This window comes from Psittacula echo (assembly GCF_963264785.1).
Source record: "Psittacula echo genome assembly, chromosome: Z".
Taxonomy (NCBI): domain Eukaryota; kingdom Metazoa; phylum Chordata; class Aves; order Psittaciformes; family Psittacidae; genus Psittacula; species Psittacula echo.
In genome coordinates this window covers 51,846,526-51,873,993 of record NC_137742.1, presented here as the reverse complement: position 1 = coordinate 51,873,993, position 27,468 = coordinate 51,846,526, and the positions used below count along the sequence as shown (strand labels likewise).

The 27,468-nt window shown below is 40.6% G+C and overlaps 1 protein-coding gene across 1 annotated transcript in view; it reads right to left on the bottom strand.

Annotated features, from left to right (window-relative positions):
- Window positions 1–5,419: 5,419 nt before the first annotated feature.
- Window positions 5,420–27,468, bottom strand: part of MARCHF3 (membrane associated ring-CH-type finger 3) — a gene marked incomplete at both ends in the record, with an annotated part of 79,616 nt that continues 57,567 nt past the window's right edge. Inside the window, 3 exons of the mRNA XM_080638320.1 lie at window positions 5,420–5,578; window positions 10,306–10,515; window positions 25,938–26,145. Coding sequence (XP_080494446.1) covers window positions 5,420–5,578; window positions 10,306–10,515; window positions 25,938–26,145 — 577 coding nt within the window. The remainder of the gene's footprint in view (window positions 5,579–10,305; window positions 10,516–25,937; window positions 26,146–27,468) is intronic.

The window sequence follows — 27,468 nt, the reverse complement described above, 5'->3', positions numbered from 1 at the left end:
CTGTGGTACAAATTATTTTACACAGTGTAGTCAATTGTAGCCCTGTGCTACAAATTGTCTTGTGCCTTTGACTTCTTTATCTCTGCTGCAGCACATTTACCCAGGCAGACAGCAAAATATAGGAAGATAAATGAATCTGTAAGTAATGTAGATACTTTGTCTGTTTGACAGATGTTAATTATTCATTTGCCTGCTTATGTAAAGGATGCAATCTAAAATGCTGGTCTTTCATTTTCATAGAGAAATATAACTGTCTTGAGTATACAATTTTGATACCAATTCAAATGTTTTATGGGAAAACTCCAAATCTGAGAGACTGTGCTTTTTATATTCATACTGTCCTGTAAGCAGAATAGATACTTCTAGTTGGAAAAATAAGGAGGGAAAAATTCTGCTGCTTTTGCAGAAATGACTACATGTAATTTGACTATGTAGCATTTTTTTCCAGGCAAAGAAACTAAGCAGTTGATGGGAAATAAAACTTCTAAAGCTGTTGTCCCAGATAGGACAGCTAGGACTAAGGGGTGATTTTTTTTCTTTTTTTATAAAGGGAATGGAGGCTATGTGTGATGAATGTTAATGCATATTTAGCCTTTCCTAATATATGACAGTTAACCTCAAGGAAACACTGGGACACTTACCAGATCCATCACAGGATTATAACAAAAATAAACTCTTTTATCTCAGGTTTTGCTTAGTGTGCATTAATTGCTTCAAGTCCTCTGCTGCTGTCCTCCAGTTTCCTTTTATGGGTTTGCATAAATACAGGATGTGTCTGTCTGATTAACTCCAAAGAAATAAAGAGTTACATGTGGTAGCATCAATAAAAGCATGTTTCAGCTTAAACTGATTATTTGATAGGATTTTTGTATGGCTACAAATTAACTCCTGGAAGTGAATTTTCATAGCTGGTTTGGCTGTCACATTTTGTGAATGGAGAAGATTATAGGCAAGCAAGTCTAACCTTCATAATGTAAGTTATGGAATGAAACTAATGTTGGTTTTCTCTGCAATGGCAGCATTTGGTTTCTGAAGGTGGTGTGTTTTGTTAGTTGTAATGGGATGTTGACAGAATGTCAGCATTGATTCTGTTTTTTAACAAGTTTTACTGGGAAAGTATTTTCTACACTTATGACCTAGTTAAATTAAAAATCACAATCAGTTCTATAACCTCTCAACACCAAAGGTGGGGGGAAATGTTTTGTAACATTGCCACAATGAAGTGTAAGAAGCTGTCAGTAAAAAATCTTAAGTGAAAGCAGTCACAAGTACTGACAAACTTGGCAGCTGTTGAGAGATGTAACTCCTAATTTTTGAGAAAGCTTTTTATGTGACAGTGCATGCGGAAATTAAATTTGTGATGTGGAATAACAACAATGTATTAGTATGCTGTGTGGTATCATCATCAGTAATATTCTATATACCTATACCGTAGGCTTGCTTGTTTTATGGGCCTTCTAGGTGTTTATAAAGCTGTGGGACTCTGTTGTACATTTTGTGGTGTTTAATAGTTTTTAAAGATACTTTTGCATACCCCAAATCAGTATTTGGCAGTAAAGAGGCAATACTGAATTCTGCTTGCAAGGCAAATGGTTGTTTAATTAACCAGCTGTATGTTAAATAGAGGTTGGTTTCATAAACAATTAACAGATGAAGAGCTTCATTTTTAACAGTTATTTAAACTTATCTTCATTTGAAAGGAAGTGCTTTTGGGCTTTCTCAGTACCTATTTCTCCCAATAGCTCTTAATTTCTCTTCCTGATGGTGTCCATCACATCAAAGGCCTCTTGCATATATTGGCCCTGGTTCTCTTTATGTACTGAATTCATACGTTGCCCTGTGTGACTTCATGCTGTGAAACTGATGGGAAGTTATTTTTAATAGATGACATGTAAGTGACAGTTTGAAGTCTCAGTCTGGGAGAACTATACAGTTGAGTTAAAAAAAATAAAAAAGTACCAGACAAGCAAAAAAAACCCAACCTAAAGTATCTTTAATCTTGCTCATGCTGTGACTTCCAGTTGAACAGAAGGCTATGGTATTTCTAAATCGTAAATTACATCCTTCTGTATCTGTTTATCCATTGAATGTGCTTTTCCCTCCTTCTTCCTAAGTGGTTTACAGTGCTGCTTCTGCCATTTTATTCTTCTCAATACAATAGCAAGTAAAGAGTAGCATAGCATCCTGCTATTGGATCTTTCACCTTTTCAGCATCAGCATTTTTTAAAATACCACTGCTTAACCTTACTTTAATTTTCTCTTATTTTTTGTTTTATGTAATGTGGTAGCCTTTTCCCTCCAAGACTAGTCCATGTAGCAGAACTTCCTTTCTTGGCATTGTACTCATCCCTAATACTGAATTGTAGTGGACTCTGTGTAGGTTTATACACTTAGCATGGCATTTCTGTCGTCAGCAAACAGAATGTGAAAGGAAGGAACAAAACTATTATGTCTGCAGCTTCTAGAAGGTTTCTTTGGCTGGCTTATGTTGCTGCTGCTTTTAACAATTGCTGCTTAAAATACTGATTTGAATGCTACTTCTGTATAACTTACGTGGAAAAGGAATGTAAATGGACAAGGCCAGCTGCATGAGAGGAAAGTATTATGTTGCTGAGAAGAAAATGAAGTTGTATCATTAAAAAAACACCCTCCCCCATTCTTTCATTAGTTAACTTATTTCTGCTTAACTGGAGCTCTTTAAGGATAGCATAACAGATGTCATTGTACTACCGAGCTTTGGTAGCTGTAGCTACTGATGCAGTTAATTTTGTCTTTCACATCTAATCAGACAAAAATGAATATTGTTGCTGATGTAGAATATTGGCTGTAATGGTCCAGGTCTAAATTTTTTAATCAAAATTTGGACTTTGGCAACAACAGCTTCAACTGGTGGAAGGAAAGGTAATCCTTGTTAGGATGAGTTTTCTGTCTGCAAGTCTTTAGTTCAGAACAGAAATGGGAATAAGAATTAGTATCACCTACCTTCCTGTTATGTTCTAGGAAAACCAAGAAAGAATATGAAGTATGCTTTCTTCCATGGCTTTAATGTAAAATGATAAGTGTGTGACTGGATAGTTCTTGGATTTTTTTTCTCCCACTCTCCCATCACACCCCCCAAAAAGTAAATGCATGGGAGACTATTCCTAGTGATGACTTTCTTTTTGCTGTACATGTACACCAAGCTGAGAAACTGGAGTAGTGATGTATGTGCTAAATTAGATCATGCTTTCTCTCTGTCAGCTTTAATATGCCTTCCTCAGAATAAATAAGCTTTCTTTAAACAAAAAAGTGATACTTGAAGTAACAGAGGCAAGCATGACCAAGTCACTGTGCTGACCTGTGTACCTTGCAGCTTGATTTAAATAATTTTCTTAGTTGCTACTTAATTCTGTATCATCCTAATTTAAGATCAAGAACAGTGCTTAGAATAACACTTCTTTCATGGGCCAACTTTCTAGGATATCTCCCAAGGAAGCAAAAACAGTACCATGATTTTGAAGAATATTTACCTAAAGCAAATGTGTAGGAATTAAAAAACTGTCTGTGTCCTGACCCAGCTAGACATGCTTTATTTCTACGCCCCTGGCTAGCAGGTTTACTTTTAACCTGGAACTCTGCTTATGTGAATGTTCAGTCTTCTATCCAGACAGTTATTTGCATTTGCAAAGCAGGTTTAAGAAAAAAGTGATACAGGTTTTAGGCCATCAGAGTTTGTGGTATCGAGATCTTAAGAATCCTCTATAGTTTCCTCTGAAAGAGAAACAGATATTTGCTGCCAAACATGACCAGCCCCATACCTTATTGTCAGACTAATGAGTATAGATCTGCAGACTCATGGTTTGTTTTGGTTTTTTTTCCATCTTGGCTTGCTTTGAAATTAATTTTATGTCTGAATGAGGCTGTTATTGCTTTGTATAGGTGATTCTTGTATCCCCATGAAATTGAGTTACAAAGAATATTGTTAAATAACATGACTACAGCTAGACTGGTCCAAAACCAGAATGAAGTGAACTGATTTGTTTGGTTTTTGTTTGTTGTTTGTGGTTTGTGGTTTTTTTTTTTTTTTTTACTAAGCTTTTTCTCCCATAGAGCACACACAACATCAAATGAGCTTGTCTGATGATAAACACCATACCTTGAACAATCTGAATTTATAAATAATTTTCCTTCTTGCTCTATTCCTTTTATTTTCAGTTCCTGCGGAGTTTGGTAAAAAAGCATTGCCATGAAATTCTGTGTAGTTCTGTAAAATAAGTCTCTCTAAGTGTGTGTGTCGTCTTAGAGTGCAGAATTGCTGAATGAATTGGGAGTAAAACCAACAGGATATAGTTAATGCCACCCAGGAGTAGAGTCTAGTCTTTACACTGCAAATTCAGATTGGTCACCATAGGTAGGCTATTACATTCTTTTTAAGAAAGTGCTTTAGTCTGAGTCCTGCAACAAGAGGTCAAGGCTTACATATACTCTGATATATCTATGCGTCAAGCTGAGAACTCTGCAGCTTTAAAATAGTGCTGATTTTTATGCAAGACAAGTTCCTACTTCCCAAAACATGTCTAATGACCTCATTTATTATGTATGCAGACCTTTCTTTACAAAAGTAAGTCTTACAATTAGGGTTAATTTCAGCTTGGTGTAAATGCAGAGAAAACCAGCCAGGTTTGAATTTGCAGGAGCAAAATGTGCGTTTCAGTGCAGAATGAGGTGCCCAATTTGTTGCTTCTAAGTGGAAAAAGTTCAGTTATTTTTTTTCCCCGAGTGTTAAGTACTAAAATACTTGAGTCGGAAGATTATTGCAATTTGTGTCATTTCTTTCTTTTGCACATGCTAAATTTGTTACCTAGAGTTTTCTTTCCTTGCCAAATAAGAAACAGCAGATCATTTTCTGATCGCTTTGTAGCTTTTAACTAATATGCCAATTTATGGAACTTATAACACAAAAGTTTTAATAATCCAGAATATTGGTATAAAGGATCTTCAGATAAAATCAACTGGGGGAGTGCCATTGCTGTGCTTCAGAAAGCTAAAACCAGTAGTGGTTACTGTCGATCTACCTAAATAATACTGTAGGAACAGGAAATGATAAAGACAGAACACTTCTTAAACCTGTTCTTCATTCATAATTACCATAGTTTAATATTTTAAACAATAGAAAAAGTTTGCATCACTTGATGATGTAATTATTAACACAAGTTTGTACAATACCACACGGTATCTGCTAAATAAGCAAGTTTGGCAGCTTAGCAAATATCATGTGATTGCATCATCCATGATTTGAATTCAAACAAACAGCGACTTATTCCTCTGCACAAAGTTGGTAAATCAAAGTAGCACACTTCAGTATTCTGCACAGTGCCTGATGCCAGTGAGTTTGACAGACATATTTTTAGCGCGTGGCCCCTATGCAGAACGGCCCAAATCAAACTATTGTCTCCTTTGAGTTCCTCTTGATGGACTGCAGGCCCAGTAGGGACTGCTGGTTGGAGGGAATGCTGGCAGAATTCGGCAGTAGGAGTATCACACGCTGATTGGACCGACGCCATTCGCTGTATAACTTACAGTGATACCTAAAGGATACCTGAGAAGAGAACAGAGATGCACTTTGTTTAGAGTCAAAGTGGTCCTCCAAGGAATCAATTGGGGTTTGGAGGAAATGCCTTGAAGTGGAACAAAAAGCAGCCTAATTGGGTGGAATAAAAATGAGCAAAAAGTAGCAGGCAAAGATGAGACCTACCAGGTAGATGGCTTGTTCCTCAAGTTGCTACAGCAGAGAAGAAAAGCTGTCAGTGCCCTACTTTCTGCTGTTGCCTACTTCTTCTTCTTTTATAACATGAAAAATCAGACATCCTGCCTCTGTCTTTCCCAAGAACTAGAATTCCTGGCAGCTACTTGGAATGAGAATGCAGCATTATAGTACCCCAAAATCAAGTTGTTAAACTGACAGTGTAGCTGGCTGGATGGTGAAGGCTTGCTGGTAGCTAAACTTTGTGCAGACAGTGGCAGGGTCGTATTACAGGTTCTACCCTTTAATGCTTTATTGCTAGATGCATCATGTTAAGATTGCACAGATGCAACAAGGTGAGTGTGAGCCATCTGCCAACATGTGTATCTCAATTTAGATTGTCTTTGATTTGTTTTGTTTTTATTGTTAATAGCTAACAGGTTTCAACCTTAATATAATTCTGCTAGTAGTGGAAGAGAAATGACTGATACAAGATAACTTGGCCCTATATATATATTTTTTTTTAAATAGCTTACTGCTTATTTTAGTGACAGCTGAGTGTAGTGAGAATTATGTTTAAGAAGATGTGCAGTTTAAAAAAAACCCAAGCAAATGACAACCTTGTAAACTGCCCTGGGACCTTTTATGTGACAATTACTGTGTTCTTAGCTGTGAGCAGGAGGGGACCCATGCAGTGAGCACAGGAGGAACCTTGTCTTGTTAGCTGTTCTGTCTTCATATGCAGCTGGTCATTTGTCACTGATTTTTATGCACCTGAGCCACTTATGTAGGTCTGTGCTATGCAGAGGGTGCCATGAAGGCTGGAGGTAACATGCTTGGTTTGCCCAGCTGGGTGGAAGATGCTGCTGACTGCTTGCAGAGAAGTGGCTCTGTGTGCTGCTTGCTTTCGGGCCCTTACAGCAGTGACAGGATGACTGCCAGTGAGGTGTAGAGGGAGACTGCGTAATATACATGCCTATGATTGTATGCTTCAAAACACTTTCCTTCTTGCAAAAAGGTGTTTTTAACTAAGTAAATTATTTACCTTTCTATAAAATCCTACTAGGGACAAAAAAAAAAAAAAGACTTGGTTTTTATTAGATCTTTACACAGCTGCCTGTTGGTTAATGAGAGAAACTTATAGAGCTTTTGTTGACTACACAGTTGCTCAAAGACAGCTCTTCCAACAGATTACCCATCTTTCAATCTCCTCTGCTGTCCTGGAAAGCAAAGCAGTCTACATCTTCATTTCTGTGGAACATCATTATATGAATGAACATGAGAAATCTCTCTTTAAAAAGCACTGCAGTATCAGCAGGAGCCATAGGGGCAAGGAGAGGGTGGGGAAATGACACCAAACACCTGGAAAGATGAATGCCATGCAAAATGCAGTGACTGCTTCAGAGGAGTGAGCTAGAGTTTAGGCTGAGTTTTCAAGTGGCATCACATGAGTTCTTTGAGGAAGGGCTGCATTGTTAAGCCATGCTTTAACTGCTAGTTTGTTTAAGGCATTTTCACAGGATAACCTAGTTAAGTTTGACAGCTTGTTTACAATAGGTTCTTGCCTGGAGGCAGTTTCCAAGTGATGTCAGCTACTGAATTTGAGCAGAGCCAATGTTACTCACCCTAAGCTGTTACACTGGATGCAAAACTTGAGATGCTGAGTAAAGGCCAGATTTACATTGGTCCTTGGCACACTAATGTTTGTAAACCTCTTCAACAGGATAGCAAGCAGTGTTTTTCTAACTTACCCTGAAATAATTCAGGTGGGCCTGTTTTAAACCAGCAATTATGTTACACTGGAAGCTATAGGGCAAATCTTGTACTGCAACATGCTACTTGATCTTAAAGGAGTCAAGATTCTCTGTGAGTGAGAGAAAGCAGAGTGTGGCCCTGAATTCTCAGTTTAAATAGCAATCTCTGTTTTGTGTCTGAAGCTTTCTTGGCAGTAGGTTGGGGGTTTTTGGGGTGTGTGTTATCAGGTACAGTGATTAAACTCAGAGAAAAAGCAGCAGTATTGTATGGACAGTGTGGCTGTTTCAGGGGAATGGATAAAATAGCTTATTGGATGCAAAAAAAAATCTCTCCCATTCGCTGGTCATTCAGGTAATTATGGTACGTAAATAATCTATATGCCAACTTTTGCCTCATGTTCTGTGTAATTTGCCCCATAGCTCTCAATATACTCCCTGCACAGCAATAACTAAGCAAGCAGTGCAGGATTCCCCTAATTCCAAAAATTAAAGGGCAGGTGCTGCTGAAGCATTTCATGGGGCTAGCACTTCTGTGTGTGGATCCATTCCTTGCTATGTGGCAAGCGGAGGAGATGCATCCCCTGTGCAAATGCAAGCTGAGGCTTTCTTGTGTTGACTGATGGGTCTCAGCTGCTGAGGAGAGCAAACAAGTCTTCCCCATGTAGGCAATGTTAAGTAGTTAAGTAGTTGCTTTAAGTCTCTGCCTTGATTTTGCAAATCTGCCCTCTGAGAATGTGTGTAAACACTGTCACTCAAGCCTGTTGACTTAATCTGCAGATATACTTAAATCTGTGTCAAACTCATCTGAGTACTAATGCTGTGAGGGCACCTTCTTACTGTGAAGAGAGCCTCAGCTCCATCCCATCTGCCCACTGAATTAACCCCATGCTGAACTGAAGGGTTGCTGTGCACTGAAAGGCATCCTACTTTGCCCTTCCCTGGTGAACACAGTGCTTCATTAGCCCATCCACTTCCTGCTGGTCTGAATAATAGATCAGAGTGGATTTGCATCTTCCACAATTCAGTGTACATTAAAGATACAATATTTCAATTAAATTAACCAAGGTATACATTTACATCAGGCTAACTATCACCATATTCTCCAGTTCCTGTAACACATTTCTCTGTATGCTTCTGAAGAGGTAAGACTTAAAAAGTGAATAGAAGGGATTTTGCCACTTACAATGTAAATACAACAGATGATGTTGGGGACTACACTTGAGATGCTGCAGAAATCTTAATAAGCAGGGTCAGGTATGTCCATGTGTCATGGGTAACTAAATCCAACTTCTTAGCCAGGCTCCCCTTTCTAACTTCCAACCATTCTGGTGCTTGTGAATTATGTATCTTAGATAAATTGGGCAGTATTTGGGGTTCTAAGACAGTCATACACGAAGGAGGTTTGAAAAAGCTTTGCTTGAATACCTGACTGACAGTACTGCAGGAAATACAAGTGCCACTTCACTACTGGAGTAAATGGCTGTGCTGTCGAAGGGGAGTGCTGCTGGTGCTGTTTCACAGAAAATGGAAGCAGCAACAACACAAAGAGAAACTGCACGAGGCTTAGGGAAAAGTCTCAGCTTTCCCTACTCTTGTGTGCTGCTGAGATTAGCTTGCAGTCTTCTATGGATGAGACAGGTTGTCACTATTACAAATGAAGTAAATGAGATGCTACCTTTCATAGCTTTCTTGGAGCTAGCTGTTACGTACTGTGGAGTTTTTGTCTCTTACTGTCACCACCTCTCCTTTTGCAAGCTTACTGTGGGCTCACAATAGGGATCTCTTACTGTGTTTTTACCTCTATTAGTGTCACCTCCTCAGCAGCATACACTGATCAAAAACTGCTGGATGGGGTCAGCTACACAGCATGTGGCCATACACAGTGTGCACAAGAGCTGTGTGCTAGCCCCGCAGGATCAGTGGCTGTGCTGGTACCATGGGCAGGGTGGTCTTTCCCCAATCAGGGCAGCACAGGCTCAGATGGGTTTTTCCTTTCACAGCAGCACAGCCTGGCACATGAATGCTCCCTGTCTGCATCTGCTGTTCTGTTCTCCTTGTCCGAGAGCTAAAGGTGTAGAATGTCAAACTCAACAGTAACCTGGGATTTTCAGTGAACTGCTAGACCACAACTTGATAAACACTTGTTTTGGCAGCTGTCCTATGGGTTTGCTTCATTAATGCTGGCCCACGTGTTCTTTGCTGCACTGGGGCCAGGAACTGATCTCAGTTTAACAATTTGGCACAAACCAAGTGGCTTTCAGGATGAACCAGCATGCAAGTGACAGCTGCAAAGGCAGCTGTATTTCTACAGACTTGGATGTAAGGTGTGTTCTGTTACGGGCTTCCCATAGCGCCGCAAGCACAAGTAATGAGGAAAGCATGGGGTGCACCCACATGCAAGGCTTTTGAATTGTAAAATTAGCCAAATATCGGATTAGAATAAAATCTGAATCCTCTAGCTTCCATGTTGTTCACCTAAAGCTATTTTGTGCACTGTGCCATCACATATTGCACATTATCTTTGATGTAACTTCCTCCCATAGCATGTGTCTTGGAACTCCATGTTGTCTCCCTCTTGCTGACTCCTCTGGTATTTGGGATTTGGGAATGATTGACCCAAAATTGAACTGTCTTTCTGGTTTTCCAGAGAACTTGCACAGTGTGAAACCCAGAGATTATTTGCAGATGTAAATAAAATTTATCAGTACAGAAGACGTATATAAGCAAAGCTTTGTACAATGGTGCACATGCTCTACAGCACTCCATCATTAATTTTCTGATTCGTTCTTTCCCTTATTCCTGTGAGTTAAAGAGAAAACCAATACTTACTAGAGTCCAAAACAGGTAAATAGTGAAGAGTGCGACAGTAAGTGCAATGAGGCCAACAGCTTCTAGTCTGCTACTAAAGTGCAGATGGTTCACTGCTCCTCGCAGACACAACCAGCCAGAGATGCTCGCCAGTGGCGTGATAAAAAAGAAGCACAGTAGGTCTCCAAAGAGAGTCCTTTTCTCATGCTGAGGGCCTGGGTTCCTCAGCCACTGCAGGCAAAATGCAGATAAAGCAAGTGTCAGCACAGGGAGGATGTTTTACCAGGGTCAAGCAGCTCAGTTGTAAAATGCAGACCTGTTCCTTTGAGGAAGAGACATGGACCACATGCAGGACATGGCTTTGGCTGTCCCTAGAGAGGTCATGCCTGAACTTCCCCCCCTGTCTGCCTGCTGATGTGCACACATACCTACTGCATTTTTTATTCAACTGTAGTTAGAGCTGTCTTGAGAAGGGGGAGTGTTTTGCATAGCACAGCCACTGGCATTTGTCTGCTCAGCTGTTTGAGGAACTCCCTTAATGTGGAAGGAATCATGCTCTTCTCAAGAAGAGTGCAGAAAGTGTTTGTTAATGTTTGCCCATGGTATTTTAAGTTGGGTTTTGGTTGGGTTTTTTTGTTGTTTTTTTTGGTTTTTTTTTTATATTATGCTTGTAATACCAGCAAAGCCATTTTCAACTTGCTTTCAGATATGTGCAAGCAGTTGAATGCACACAAGGTTACGTTTATTAAGAGGAAAACCTTACATGGAGGCCTCATAGCAGCCTTCCAGTATCTGAAGGGGATCTACAAGGGTGCCAGAGAGGGACTTTTCATCAGGGACTGGAGTGATAGCACAAGGGCTAATGGGTTTAAAGTTAAATAGGGGAAGTTCAGGTTAGATGTAAGGAAGAAGTTCTTTACTGTGAGAGTGGTGAGGCACTGGAACAGGTTGCCCAAAGAAGTAATAACTGCCTCATCCCTGGCAGTGTTCAGGGCCAGGTTGGACAGAGCCTTGAGCAATAGGGTCTAGTGTGAGGTGGCATGCCCTCCCATGGCAGGGGAGTTGGAACTAGATGTTCTTAAGGCCCTTTCTAACTCTTAACTATTCTATCATTCTATGAAAACAGAGTGCCTGACAATCAACTGCTGAAGTGAAGGCTGATTGAACAGCTATCAAGCCCACACGCCCATGCTTCTATAAACAGGATTTTAGATGGCAGAGGTGAAAGAAGTTCAGTCTACAACAGTACACTAAGACCTTTTAATAAGAAAACCTCATCACTCAAGTCAATCTTTGAATAGGAAGACTACCAAGCCCTGCAATTTTTGCTAATGTAAGCTGCAGGCTTTGGTCAGAAGCGCTCTGCAACAATCTTTAATTGTTTGAGCATGTACATGGTGCTACCAAGGATAGAAAATATATCTTACTGGGGACCCTAACCAGCCTGGGAGCCGTACATGTTACCCTAGCCACCAAGAGCAAACACATTATGTACTGCACAAGACTGTGTGTACCCCAGAGCCCATGATCTAAGCAGAAAAGCCAAAGCTGGGAACGAGCAGCAAGGTGAAAGGAGCTGCCATAAACCCAGCTGCCTATGCAGCCAGAGCTGGGTGAAAGGCAGGCTATTGATCCCCAGTCTATCATGTCCCTCCCAGGCTCCTGCTCTGAGAGTGAGGCCATACTGAAGGCAAGGAAAGTCACGCTCCAACAGGGAGCTACAGCGTTATCTGTGATCAGTACAACAAGAAACCAAAGCTGCTGCAGCTCTGTGCCAGCAGATGTGGATAAGGCTCATGTATCCTTAAACTGTTTGGCCCCCTCATTACTCACAGCACATTATACGTGGCAGTAGAAGTCCCATCTCCTTAGGTTCAGAAACTAAGGTTAAAATTTCATCCCTTAGAATCACAGAATCATAGAATCATAGAATAGTTAGGGTTGGAAAGGACCTTAAGATCATCTAGTTCCAACCCCCCTGCCATGGGCAGGGACACCCCACACTAAACCATGCCACCCAAGGCCTCATCCAACCTGGCCTTGAACACCGCCAAGGATGGAGCATTCACAACCTCCCTGGGCAACCCATTCCAGTGCCTCACCACCCTCTCAGTAAAGAATTTCTTATATCCAATCTAAACTTCCCCTGTTTCAGTTTGAACCCGTTACCCCTTGTCCTGTCACTACAGTCCCTGATGAATAGTCCCTCCCCAGCATCCTTGTAGGCCCCCTTCAGATACTGGAAGGCTGCTATGAGGTCTCCACGCAGCCTTATCTTCTCCAGGCTGAACAGCCCCAACTTTCTCAGCCTGTCTTCATATGGGAGGTGCTCCAGTCCCCTGATCATCCTTGTGGCCCTTTATTCCCAGTCACCTCGGGGTTTTTTCTTCCTGTGCTACAGCAATTTCCCAGAGGAACAGCAGGACTCCAGAGGTTTGACGAGAGAATAAAGCTAAAGAGTGTTGTGCAAGATAATGAATATTCCTCATCTAGGTATTCTGTACCTCTATTTGGACCCTGCTCCATCTTTTCCTGCTTTACACACACCATGAAAACAAACAGCAGCATTTATCATCTCTCCATTGTCATACAGGGTATAACAACAGTCAAGAAATTAAGTCCAACCAGGAGCTAATTTGACACTATCAGAAAGACACAAATGACTAGACAAGCTTGCCTCAGCCTTACCATTATTTAGATAATAAATTATCTACTTAATGGGATTTTTGTGAGGTTTAAATACACCAGAGTAACTCAGCAGCCTAAGATCTATTTTCATGTTTGACTCGGGAATTTAAGAGAACACAAAAATACATTCATAAAAATTTTTTGCAGGATGTAGTCTTTGACTAATCTGAATACTTTTATAATCCAAAAGATGGGGAAAGTACTTTATAACTGCTATGTACTACTACAAGCAAGAAGTTGTAAGGGAAGATGCTAGTCAAAGAGGGAGGCTTAATATTGTTTTTTCCCTTTCCAAACAGTTTCTTAAGCTCAAGATTATTTAAGACACCAGAATACCATATGTGGTAGGTTCACCCCAGCCTGCAGCTAAGCACCACACAGCCACTCGCTCACCTACCCACCACAGTGTGGAGGAGGGAACAGGAAGAGGCTGCAGGTGGAGCTTGGGCAAAATGAGGAGACATATGTTTAGGTCTGAACTACTTCACAGAGAAAGCTATAGTCATGTGTGAGATGCTCACACCACTTTCCTCGGAGCTTTTATTTCATTTACTTAAAAATACTCCCAAGGAATGTGTCCATAACAGTTCCAGGTTTTATTCTGTTGCTGCTAGACAGAACTGATTTCAACCCTCACCTTTGCAATTGCCATGAGCCCCTGTAATCCGAAATTGCCAAGAAAATGAGAAGAACTGAAAGCATCCGGTGGTGGAGATTCTGCTTTTAAAGGTGACTATGAAGAGGTTTTTTGAAAAGCATTTGTTTATAAACTGTGACCCACAAGAGAATTTCTGAGCAGCTGCACTATTGATCTCAATGGGAATTGCAGGTGTTCACCACTTTCTTAGTGAAGACCTTAAAATGCCAACATCTTGGTGCTATGGCGACTGCCCCCCCTGTAACTGGGCAGTGAAGAACACAATGAAACCTTTCAGAGTCCATTCAGTACAGGCTGCATCCTCAAATCACAGCCTGTTTTGATCCTTTCGGCCTCCATGCAGCTCAGCTAGTACATGAAATACTTTTTATTGATCAGAGTGAGAAGGCAGATCAGCAAGAATATATGCATATGAAGAAGCACACACATGAAGGCATGTGTTGTTATCCCTGCCCTGTGACTTTCATGATATGCAAGACAATGCACTTGAATTAAGACAGCATTTTACGGTGTGCCACCTAACTTGATTGACATTTTGGGCAGGCAAAAAATGGTGTGAGGCTGCTTACAGGCTGCCTGCACTCCTTATGTCTTGTCTGACCCATATGAACAAAGAATCAAATAGAAACAATTCAAATATTAGATGAGGCTGGGACAGACAAGAGTAGTATTATACAATAATAACTCCTCTCCTGCAATTCTACAGTCTAACCTTAAAAGCTAGTTCTGAAGTTGAAGTCAAAAGCAATGAGTAGGTAATTTGAGTGGCTGTATGGATTTCAATCGCAGCACATATTTATCTCTTGAAGTACTTCTGTTTCGGTTCTAGGTTTCAGTCTTTTCTTTTGGAAATGTGCACTGTGAAGTTACTTTGTAGCTAAAAAGGCAAGTCAGCAAATCCTTTCCTGAAACTGAAACCCATACAACAGTCTCAACAAAGGGTTGAGCTGATTAATTAGTGTGGCAGTACAGGAGGACAAAGAACGAGATGTAAGGCCATAGTGTCATATCATATGACATTCTGAAATCTGTTATTTTAAAACGTATCTATGCACTCAATTATTTCTGCAATAAATTACTCTTACAGTAATAATTTCCATTTTTTAGGAAAAAAAAAAATCATAAGAAGGGTTATGTTTGAAGTAAAATGCTGGCTTGCCTGGCAAAGCACTATTTTGTTGAGTGCAATCTTAAAGTGAACAGTGATTCCAGTTCCTGATACGCAGGTGGAGACCCAGAGTAATACAACATGAACTGACATTGGTAATAGCAGCAAGCACAAATTCAACAATAGGTAAGAGCAGCACCTGACACACAACCCACCATCATGACTGATACAAGCGAAGAAACCCTGGAGAATCCATCCCCTTGAAGAAACATGGGGTCCTACCTCATTCTTCACAGTGACACATAGCAAATGGGGTCTGCTCATATGCAAACACCTTCCAAACCCTTGTCTGCTCCCCTCACTGTCCATGCCATCACTTTGGCAGTGGGTGCTGAGATGGTTGCATGGTCCACACGCACTGCTCCAGCACAAGAGGTCTGTGCTCAGCCACGTTCTGCTAAACAGGGCAGGCGCTGCTGAAATAACCCAGACTGGGCACTCTGCAAAAGGGCAGCCACAGCAACCAGTCGGGGCAGGACAGCACCTTCAGCCATGTATCTCTTTACCCAGCGGATGTGTGCCTAGGCTTGCAGGCAGTGGCAAAAGCTTTGTTGAGACATACTGGTGATCTGCACTCAGACAGGATTGCTTCAACTGGAAAACAGAAGGGGTGTCAGGAAAACAGCCCACACCACTAGAGGTGACTTAAAAAGTCTAACTTATTGCAGCAAAGTCACACTTTAAATGCATCTTGGGGCTGGGCAAAAGAAGGGAGAACTGAAGGGGGACATCAGTAAAGGAGAGGTGCTACTTGAGTTCATAAACTCTATAAAGCAGGAATCCTTTATCAGAGAGACACAACACAGAATTTCATTTGTGGGGACAGTTCAGCTTTGGGAACAGCAACATCTTGTTTCTGAAGATCATGGGACAAGGACAACACCGCTCTTATTCAGAGACCAGGGCAGAGGGAGCAGAAATGCTGATGTCAAAAATGGTAAACAGGAATGGGAGTTAAGTTTCCTTCTCAAGCTTTAGACACCATGGGTCTCATGGACTGGATGAAAAACAAGTCTCCCAAACACACTGTTGGCGTAAGAACAGCCAACACTGTGAGGCCAAACACAATGTTGTGCGTTCTCCTGAATGCACAATGTTGGCTTAACAGAAGGGTAACAGCAGGCCATAAATACATCTAGATTAAGAATCAGAAAAAATTTCCCAGCCTTCATATAATCCAACTCTGGAGAAGAAAAGACTTGGGGAGACCTTATTGCTCTCTACAACTACCTGAAAGGAGGCTGTAGTGAGGTGGGAGTTGGTCTCTTCTCACAAATAACAAGTGATAGGACAAGAGGAAACAGCCCCAAGCTGCACCAGGGGAGGTTTAGATTGGATGTTAGGAAAAATTTCTTCACAGAAGAGGGTGCTCAGGCATTGGAGCAGGCTGCCCAGAGAAGTGGTGGAACCACCATCCCTGGAAGTGTTCAAAAACCATGTAGATGGGGCCCTTAGTGACATAGTACAGTGGTGGATGTGGCAGGCCTGGGGAAATGGTTGGGCTTTTTGACCTCAAAGGTCTTTTCCAACCTAGTTGATTCTATGGTTCTATAATTCTACTTCACAAAGCAGAGCTGAATTTGAATTATTATCTGCTTTAGAAGGATTAGACTGAGCTCTTGATCTTCATCAGAGGGTCTCCACACTTCCTTCAACTGAATGCAAACCCTGGTGCTCAGGAATTTAATGTGAGTTCATAACAGTCCTAAGGAGACTTTTGGTCTGTGAGCCTACTACTGGCTTCCAGAATTTTACCTTATATTTTACACTGCACATGAAACCAGTTCTATAACTGTCTAAAATCCCCTCCCGTACAAACATACAGAGATGTTTGTTTGACATTGTCAACTAATCTGAAACTTCATACTCCTGCGATGAGCGAATGGGCTCAGTTTCCTTTTAACTGGTTTATTCATTTATTATTTAACTGGTTTATTATTAAAATAAATTTATGATTTATTCTGCCTAAGCAAACGTAACTGGAGACTGAAGAACTGCTCATCTCAAGGGATAGACAGGCTGAGGCATCCACATGACATGCCAGCAAAGTAAAGCCTGACATTTGGAGAAGGAAATCATCACAACAAGCAGCAACTAAGGACCAGAACACCCTGGAGAAGCTCAGACTCGAATTTATCTAACCTAACTGACCTGAGCTGCCAGCAGAAAACTGCTGTTAAAATACCTCCACAAGTATGAGCTGCTTCACCATTGCCAAAGGCCAAATCCTGGAAGCACTCACCTTCATAGGTCTAACTACACAAATGCTAAGTATGTGCATAGTGTTTTTCAGATTAGATCCTAAGGCTACAACCTGTTCCTACTGGGAAGCCCTTTTTAGTTCACTACGTTTTTCTTGGAAAATTGATTTTACATAAATGTTACTGGGGTTATATCAGCAGCAAAGAAGATTCTGCAGAATGAAGAAAATCTATCACGCTGCTTTTTAGTTAAAGGTATTTAAATAGTTATCACAAATGAAGCTGGGGGGAGAGGCGAAAGACAGGAAAGAATTGTCTTCCCTAAATACGTTTCCCTTTGAACTAAAAATAGCTTATTACACATCAAACATATCAGTTCATTTTGTTCTTTTCACAGTGATGGCTCTGCAGTGAATCTTGGCAAAAACTGTCTGTACACAAGCAAAACTGCTAGAAATTGTCATCTCTGGTTTCATGCCAGCAACGACCAATAGCAGCATCTTGCTTTGGGTTTTAAGCAAAGAAATGACTGGTGTTGCCTGGGTTTTTTAGTGTGTTTCACCCGAATGAAGGACCTTTTTTCAAGACCAGGCAGACCATTTATTGGCCAAAAACCCTCCCCAAAAAACCCCAATCAACCATCTGAATATTTTTGTTCAAATACTTCTTAACTTGAAAACTTTCTTTTAACCTTTTTCAGTGGAATTTTCTGAAATGAAGCTTAACTACCTGTAACTCAAAACAAAGTCTTCCAGACCAGAATGGTATGTATGTTTGTATTGAGTGCAATGAAACATTTGGTGTGACTTGAAATTTTTCTAAGTTAATGTTTTGCCAAGGAAAACAAATATTTGACAGTTACTTTTCAATTGAGAATGATATGTGTATTTCAGTTTTGGGGTTTCCTACTTAGGTCAACCATTCAGTTACTGGCACAGTATTATTGTCTTCAGTGGGTGCTTTTAGAAAGGCCATGGTGACAGCTGGCAGACATGTTCCTTTGGTCCTGAAGAGGGTCCTGCCTGTTTTACAGCTAGAAACTAAACAATTTGATCTTTAATTTTATTATGCTAATGTCACAACATCTTTGTAACTCAGTCTGCTCTTATTTAAGTTTAGCCCTCATTTTAATTTAAGTTCCAGGAAGGGAATATTTTAATTGTGGATGTCTGAATGAGCTGAAGCTACTTTCTGAAATAGCAAATTAATTTCATTTGCATCTTTTAGTAAGTGGAAAGAATATCTTATTTACTGTAAGGGTGGTGGTGTATAATACACTTTTACTTTTTGTTTGTTTTGTAAAAAGAATAAACCACAGTGCAGATAGGAATCAACCCTAAGTGGTAGCTAAGTGTAAGGATGGTGCTGTTGGCTGTTGCTATCACACCATAACTGAATTTGTAATCTAGATCCTGGGTAGTCTGCCAGCTGAAAAACAAGATTTTGATATACAACGCTCCACCAAGTAGCAATAATACAGTGGCAGGCACAGTGGCTGGTACAGAAACTGTATAATCCAGTTTCTGGGTTATACAACTTTGATGTCTAAAAACAGGATTACTGATTCTCTGATAGTGACAAAAAAAACCCCACCACTAAACCAACAGTTTGCTAAGTTGCACAATAAAAACCTATGAAATTTCTTGTAGGTCAAATGAAACAGTATTATACTGTTTAATATTAGTCTGGCTTACTGCTATTCTGTTTTCCTACTATCCATTTTAGTTTGTATTTCAGGTGATTCTTGTATTAGGTAAAAGATTTCAAGATGTGTCAAGAAAAAAGATTTTGTGAAAATGTGGCAGAAATAGTATTCTCTTTCACCTGTAAGTTTTTCATACTTCCCATTCTATTTTGGATGAATGTATTCCCAATTAGGCAGACAAATGTATGCATTCAAGAAAATCAGCAAAATCATATTTTGCATTTTAAATCAAAAGCAGAGCAGATTGGCTGTTGGCAACACATATTTCTACGCACTGCAAATGTCCTTATCTATAAGCCTAAGTATATGGAAACTAAAGACATGATAGATAATGAATATAAAAGGTCAGATACAATAGAACTTTTCATCTTAGCACTTGCTTTTTCCTAGAAAAAGCAAACTTTGGCTCCTATTGATGGTAGGAAATGCTACCAGCAGGACAGAGATAATAACCTGGCAGTTCAGAACTGTATTACAGAATTATGATGTCCAAAGAAAAGTCATGAAACCCACAGCATCTTGTCTCATCTTGCTAGTCCTTACAGAACAGCATTTGGCCTCTTCCAAAGCAGCTGTTTCCTCTCTGCTCACTTACTTTCTCCTGAAAACTCTCCTCAACATTTTTTGCCCTTGATTGCTAGACCTTTACATTTAGAACAGATCAGTTACAGATGTGAGGGGTGATGGTGTGAAGGCACAACCTGTCCACTGGCAAGTAATTTTTGCCTTTTTTTTTTTTTTTTTTTTTTTGTCATTTTTTTTATTTTTTCAAGGGGTGGTTTGGTCTTGTTTCCATTCTTGCTGTCAGTATTGTGAGAAAGATTTGTGCTTGGAAAAAGTCAAGCACTTTAGCAAAACTTTTCTGTAAAGAACATAAACCAACTATTTGATTTCTCTGTAAATGACAGAGAACAGCTTGTTCTGGTCCCTGGATTTTTCCCTATTAGGTATGAGTAGAGTATGGTATTCAAGGTGTAAAAAGTGTCTTGAAGAGGTTATGTTTTTAAAACTTTATGTGTTAGGGAGTTTATTTTTGTTATACTTCTTTTAACTCAGACATACTTCTACTGGAAAACTACACGGCTGCTTCAAATTCTCCCTGTGTGACTCGGGCCTCAAGGGGGTGGTTTGCAGCTGAAAACAACTAGGTACAAAAGCTTCTGCATCACCTTGCCCTTCATATTTTGCCCTTCGGGTCAGGAAGGGAGGAAGGATGCGCGTATTTAATGTATTTGCTCCCAGCTCCAATGTGCTGTACTGACAGTTGCAGTTCCTCCAAACTTGGATTCAAGAAAGTTTTCCTAGTTGGTGACTATGCTGAGTCACCATTTTCCTTCTGGCTTTAAGAGCGATCAAGAGATCGTTCTACAAACTTTGTGCAGCACATCTGGTGTCTCTTCATTACAGTAATTTAATGCTGATGACTTGCTTCACTGAGCAGTGGAGAGGAAAAATCAGTAGAAAGAATCCCAACAGATAAAACCAGATGATTCAAAGTCTTGCACAAAAAATAAATTAGTATTTCAGTATAAGACTTCTAGAAGTTTTAAATTCTAATGTAAGCTCATCTTAGCTACTTCATGCATAGATGTAGGTTTTAGGGGGTTTCAAATTTATTTTTCTTTATCAGCATGAGCTCTACAGCCAGCAACAGATTGGGAAAAATGGAATTTAGTATCTGCCCAATATTGTGATGATTATCTTGGCTTTGTTTTTCCCCTAGTCATGCTGTTTTGCTTCTGAGTTTTATATTGTTAATTAAGTACTTTCTTTTTGTTTGTTTGAAAAAAAAAAAAAGAACCAATAAATAGCAAATCCTGGTTGGTTTAAAACAAGTAAATAGCCTACAAGCAATACAATACTGACTTATATGGCCACATAATGTTCTTATACATATTTATGTTGTAGCTGGTTGTTTTCTAAGTATTTTATTGCACATAAGTACATTTTCTCTGCCATGTTTTGTGTCTGTTTCTGTACTAAGCCAAGTGCAAGCAACATAGATGCGATATGGAAGTTGAAATGAAGATGATATATAATACTCATATAAGGCTTGCCTAATCTTCACGCTGAAACATAGCAAAAGCGTCTATGTGAATAATGTCACAGATTTCTATAGTGCATTTCTTCCTGTGGATTGGCTGCATCAAAAAAGCAGCTTATATACAAGTGGAAGGTCTATAAAAGTGACTAACGGAAACTGCTGCAGTTTGTTTTGAGATCCTCCCATGTTTGTCATGAGAAAGATATCTCCACACATACCAAACACCATATTATAGACGTTTCTCTCCTCCGGTGTCTAGAATTTCTCCTGCTTCAGCTTGGCTCCTCTGTGTCAAATGCAGCCAGGCTCTCACTGGCAGTGTGGTCACCAAGACATGGGAGAGAGAAGCAGGGCTACTCAGCAGAAGCTGCTCTTTTCCTTGAGGTGTGTCATCCCTAGGTACGCTCATAATGAGAAATCCGTGTGCCCATGCACAAGTCCCGCACACCTTCCAATAGACTGTACAGGGGTGCTGTGCATTTAGCATATGGTAGAAGAGGTGGGTTCAGACTTTGTCTGTACTTCCTGAATTGAATTTTGTAGTATCACAAGGCTTGGGACACCGGGGAATGTGCATGTACTGGTAATGTGTAAATGGACAACATCCTTTGGATTACTGGCAAATAGCTTTAACTGACAACAGGGCTGTGGATGTCTCTAAACAATGCCTTTACCTGAGGGAGGAGCCCTGAAATCAAGTGAAATGGTTAGGATTGCTCTGTTCATGCCTGCCAAGTACTTCAATAGCAACACGTTGTCTGCAAAAATGTGACTCTAAATGGCAGCTCCAAAGATGATACAGAGAGCTTATGCTCCAGTAGATTATGTCTGATTGATGTTGGTGGTCTCCATTTTCTGTGCAAGGGCTTGCCAGGTGCCCTCCAGAAAGGAGATAAACAGAAGGACTCATTGATCTTCAGTATGAAAATTATCACAATCCATCTCTTGCTCCTTTATAATATATCACGTTCTCTCTAGTGCAATTGTTATAAATAAGTTTACAAGAGACTCAGAAATAACAAGTTCTAGGTCCCAGTGGAGAACTGAGGAGCCTGAGCCCAGCCTCACAGCAGAAATCCCACCAGAAGCAGGGATTTCCTGGTTAGCTCAGTCCATAAGCAAGGCAGCATAAGTGCTGAAAGCCAGGCAGGGCACTGTACCTACCTGCAGTGCATTGGGCATCTATTTACAAATGCCTATGAAGGCTCAACAGAAAGCAGTCCTTACCAATAACTGTAAAATCACACAGGGCACATTTGACGCATGTAGGCCAACAGTATGGAGATAAGGAACTGTAAAGGAGACCACTCATTTTGGCTGACCAGCCTTTGACAAATACCTGTACAGGAGGTGAAATGTGTGTGTTCTCTGGTGTGTGCTTCTTCAACTTGAGGCAGGACAAGTCACAGAGCTCTCTCACTCAATGTAGCAGGCGGCAAAAGTTGTAAGTGGTGGATAGTAATGAACAAATCACTTTCCATTGAATGCTGAAGGAGAGGTTAATCACCATAAATGCCTGATTCATGAAACACAATTCTTCTGGGGAAAATAATCTGAGTTAAAAAAAAAGTGGACAAAGAATACCTGAAACTTCACAACTGCAATGTTGAGAGGATCAATCTGCCTGACAGACTGCACTACCATTTCCTGCCTCTCTGGTTGGGTCTGGGACATCAGTTAGCAGATCGAACTTTTCTTAGGAGACGTTTCTCCCCCAGACAAGAGAGACATGTCCTGTGGCACAGATAAAGGAATGTCTCCCTTGAGAAGAACATAGTTTGAAACTCAGTTGACCAGAGAGAAGCTTATGATGGAGAAAAAACATGAAGGATAAACGAGAAAATCAAGGTCAAAATGAACGCTATTTTCCTTTGCTTCTTTTCAAAAAAGAAATCCAGGGAAAGACCAGACTGCTGTGCATAAGATAAGTTGGGAAGAGAAAGCAAAGGTGAACTCCTTGCACTTTTGTATCCTTTGCATGATGTACGCAGGAGGCAGGACATAGTTCCTGGAATCACCAAATACCGGGTTGGAAGGGACCTCAAGGATCATCTGACACAGCGTTTTTTTAGCTGTAGATATGCCTGTCTGACCTAAAGATCTCCTGTTCTAGTGCATGGGCCCACATTCTTAGTGTGAACACAGGTGATGCCTGAAAAGAAGGCAAAAAGCCATCTTGCAGCAGATTTTTATTGCTTTAATTTCCTCATGAACTAATGGAAAGGTAGCAACATGGTAGAAGAGGAGGAGTGCAGGTGAAATGCGATGGGTTCACTAGCCTGTTCTAATCAAATCACGAAGTACAGCACGAAATCCTTTGCTGCTTCCATCATAATGTACACAGGGGAGGAAGGAATATGGCTGGACAACCAGCCGAGCCACTTACTGCTTCATTTCATTTACTTACTTCATTTCAAGCCTGCTACTGCTGCAGCCTCTCCTGGGTGCTACCAGCAGGAATTAAGTCAGATGTGACATTTCTAGATAAAGCAAGTGAAGTAGCTCTATTTGATTTTCCATTGAGATTTCCTTTACACCAATGCAAAGAAGGGATGAGGAGAAAACATAATACTGTGTTCTATTTTCTTTTTTTCTTTTTTTTTTTTTTTTTTTTTGTTTTTCTTTAAGAAAGTGAATAATATGTCTTTAAATAGTCAGAAATATAATTTCTTTTCCTGATGGAAAACCTCTAGGAGAAAAGATGGACAAGATGATTGATTGCTTCAAGCATTTTTATACTACCTGTCACTCACCAATGGATGGGATGTATTCTGTGCATGAGATAGGGCCTTCTGAGGAGTTACTGGATAAGCTTCTATAGACAATGCTTTACAAATGACTTTATCAGTACAATAGTCCCTCTTGACCTCCTAAAATGCAGTGGTAGACTCATCACCTCCACTGAAAGGACCACTTACCACTTCTATTATCTAGTTCAGAGGAATCTTTGGAGAACTAATTCTCTCACTAAATGAACAGAACTCTGACTCCACACACATACACACACATGTTGGAGTTAAAAGCAGGTGGCTGCTCTGGCTTGTCATTCGACCAAACATCACAGCAGGTTCATGTGAAAGACTGTCCTACCATAACTGATGATAAACTTCCCTCCATGCCCTAATGCTCTAAGTAATGCAGGGAGACAGATAAGACAGTGCTTTTAGGACACGAAAAGCTTAGTGCTTTAGTGCTTTTTAGGATGTGGGAATCTGGAAACTTGCATCTGCTTTTGTCATTCTTTGGGAAATTTTAGATTTGCTGTTATTTGAAGGAGGTTCTTTTTATTTCAAAGCACTGTCTATTACAAATACAAATTTTAGGGCAAGCTTAAATTATACTAACAGAAATAAAAAACTTTTATTCGTGTCCTTCTGCTTAATTTGTCCCCTTGTGTACAAGTCATCTTAGTTACTCTTTGTCTCTGCTGCTCTCAACTTCAAAAGTACAGCCTCAATTCCCTTCTAAACTGAAAACATACTTGTGTAAGATCACAACGGACTTACAAGAGTAACCTGCTTTTTCTTTTATGACTTTTTGTGCAACTGCCTATAATAGCTGTACTAAAATATTGTGGGTATAGTAGCTGAGAAGGAGGAAAAGATTAGATAATAAAGAGAAAAACAACAATTAACAATGTGTACTATGTTTCAGAAATGTTCTTGAACCTGGTTCTTATTAGTCCAGCTGAGAAAAAAAGACAGCTTTATCATTATTATTGTTATTATTGTTGTTGCTACTATTTAATACTTCTTTCGTCAAAAATAAGCATCACCTTGTCAGGGAATGATCAAGAAACCAGACTCGCCCAACCTCAGCAGGGTTAGCTTTGCTTTCAAGTTCTTCAGTGATCATTATCTCTGAACAATATCATGTCCCATCTCTGTAAAGCAAGCCTATGAGCAGCTATTGCAAGGGAACAGGTTGGAGAAGCTGGACTCTAAAATCAAACTGTGATAAAGAATCAGTCACAAAGATTTTGCTGCTTAGTCCCTACCCGCATGAGTATCCTCAACAAACAGCATCATTTCTGAAACCAGGACCAGCTTCCCGAAGGAGTCTGGAATCCTGCTAGAAGCACCAAACAACAAGCAATCAAACACAGCTGGCCTAGGCTTGCTCTGGTTAGACTACAGCTTTTGTGCTAAACACTGTGTCAGAAAAACAAAATACACATTCCTTAACCCAGCATAAGCAGTTTTGGTAATCCTCAGTGAGAATTGCTCACCGCCTTTCTGCATGGGTCTCTGACCCACTAACCAGCAGTCAGTTTTATCCTGGATTACCTCATTTGTGAATAAAAGCAATAAAAAAAATCTGTGAATAAAAGCTTACTTTTAATACCATATCTCTTTCTACCAGGTTGCTACAGTTCACAGGAGCAATGAGGATGCACATGAAAGACACACAATCCTGAACCTAAACATAGCATTTAAGTGCTTGTGTCACCAGCTGATACAAAAAGATACTTCTCATTACTTCTGAAAAATGTTATTATTTGTAATTCACTTTGAATTCCAATATAAGCCACAATTTTTACAGTTTTGGTTTTTTGTTTGGTTTTTTTTGTTTTTTTGTTTTTTTGTTTTTTTTTCAAATTAAAATAGGAGAGGCAAAAGATCATTAACAGTGTAAAGATAGTGATCATCAAACCTGGCAAACTTTATGCAGCCACAGAGCATCTATGGCTACCACAAATGGCATCACAAATGGCTAAACATGCCAGACACTGATTAAGAACTACTCCTTCTTGTGGGCTTAACATGGAAACTACCTTTCTAAGGTTCCTTGGTTTGTTACTGCTCCCTCAAAAGCAAAGTGAAAATATATTCTTGACCTATATTTAATACTGCTGCTTGTCTCACATTCCACAGAAATTACTACTTACCTCTCTTCCATCCTCTACCAAGCTGGCTGGTAGACCAGACTGCACACTGTTTCCCTCACCTTCACTCAAGTTTACAGTGAAGCAAATCCATTGATCCCATTCTTCTCACTTGATTTGATTTACTTCAAAATAAGAGCTTTGTTATTTCTGCCCTTTCCCTGATCTCTTGCCCTCATCATGCCAATCCCAAAACTCACAGCTTGCTTTGGCTTTGGCCAAAGGACTTTGTGATGCCTATATCAAAACAAACATGATTTGCACATTAAAGATAAGGTTTTGGGGACATGCCCCATGTACTGACCTCCACCAATGGCCTGTATTTGCGCTCCACTGCAAACCTGAAGTGGCAGAGTTCACAGTAGCTGGTGTTTGAAGACGTCAGCCAGCGCTCCAGGCAGCTGCGGTGAATGGTCCCCAAAGTTCCTGTACATTTGCAAGGCGAAAGCAGGTCTTCCTGGCTGCTGCCCTCATGGCAGATCCTGCATATCGGCTGGTCATTAAAGGGGCTGCTGAAGGAGGAGGGAAAATTATTGTGATCTACCCTCTCTCTCTTCATGTCACAAATTAACAACTGGGACACATGTGCAGCTTGCGAACTTTGCTCTGCAGTTGGTACACCAAGCTGCTGTCTGATGGTTGCAGGCACTTCGATATTCTTGTTTAAAATATCTCTTCTGTTGTGGGGGGGAAAGTAGAGAGGGAGAGTGAAAAACATCAGAGTGGCACATTAAAGACAGATGACCAAAGGTTTCTCTATCTTTGTATTTTCCACCTCTTCACAGTGCAGCAGTGCAGCCACTTCAAGAAACCTCTAAATACATCACAGAATTTTTAAACCTGCCTCAGCTGAGCCCCTCTTATGCCAATGATGATCTGTGTCATCCCTTGTGAGCTACAGGGCAGCAATCTCTTATGCTAGTAATGATCCCCTGACCTACAAGGTAAGCTGTTTTCAGTAATCACCAGCAAAGGACTACTGGACTTGAAATAACAGCACAACTTGCCCTGCAGTGGTCTGAAAGCAGGGCCACAACTTTGGGCAGGTGTGTGCAGGCAGGAAGCTTTTGTCCCTGGGGAAGGTTTCCCTCTCTTTGGGACAACATCTCACAAGCTGCTCAAGAAGCACTGAAAAGGAGGACTGTGCCAAACACATCCCTCCCTCATGGCTGTCTGTCGCTATTTCTCCTGCACTGCCTCCCCTAAAGCACCCACTTTCCTGGTGGTGGGATGCTAATGTTCAAAGGAGATGGGTGCTCCTCCTGACAGTGAAAACATAAAGACTCTGATGATTCTCAATTTTACAGAGGAATATTTTCTGAAAGGAAGGCAGCACATGGCTTCCCAGCGTGCTCAGACTTAGGGCATCAGGAGGAAAGCAGGAGCAGGCTGCAAGCACCTGGTGCTGCTGGACCATGGACTTCATTAAAGCTTCAACTCAGTCCTGACTGCCAAGGCTGAGACTGAGATCTTAGAAACAACCCTCTCTATCACATACACCAGATAAGGTGATCTCCTCAGAGAAGCAGGTTTAATCACTGGCACTGACAAAACCTCATTAGCAGGTAGTGTATGGTGGCACAGAGCTGTTCCCTCTGTCCCTCTTCTGGCTCTTTGCAGGATGCCCCAGCTAGACCTCACTCAGGTATAACTGCAGGAAAGTCCAAAGAAGCCAGTCTGTTCATTTCAACCTGCCTGGTAAAACAGTAAGAAGTTGTGCTCGATACTCTGCACACACATCTGAGCTGTGCAAAATGCACAAGTTTTAAAAGAGTTGCTACAAGTCACCGGGAAAAGACAGCCTTTCAGGTGTCACATCACACATGCAGCAGCAG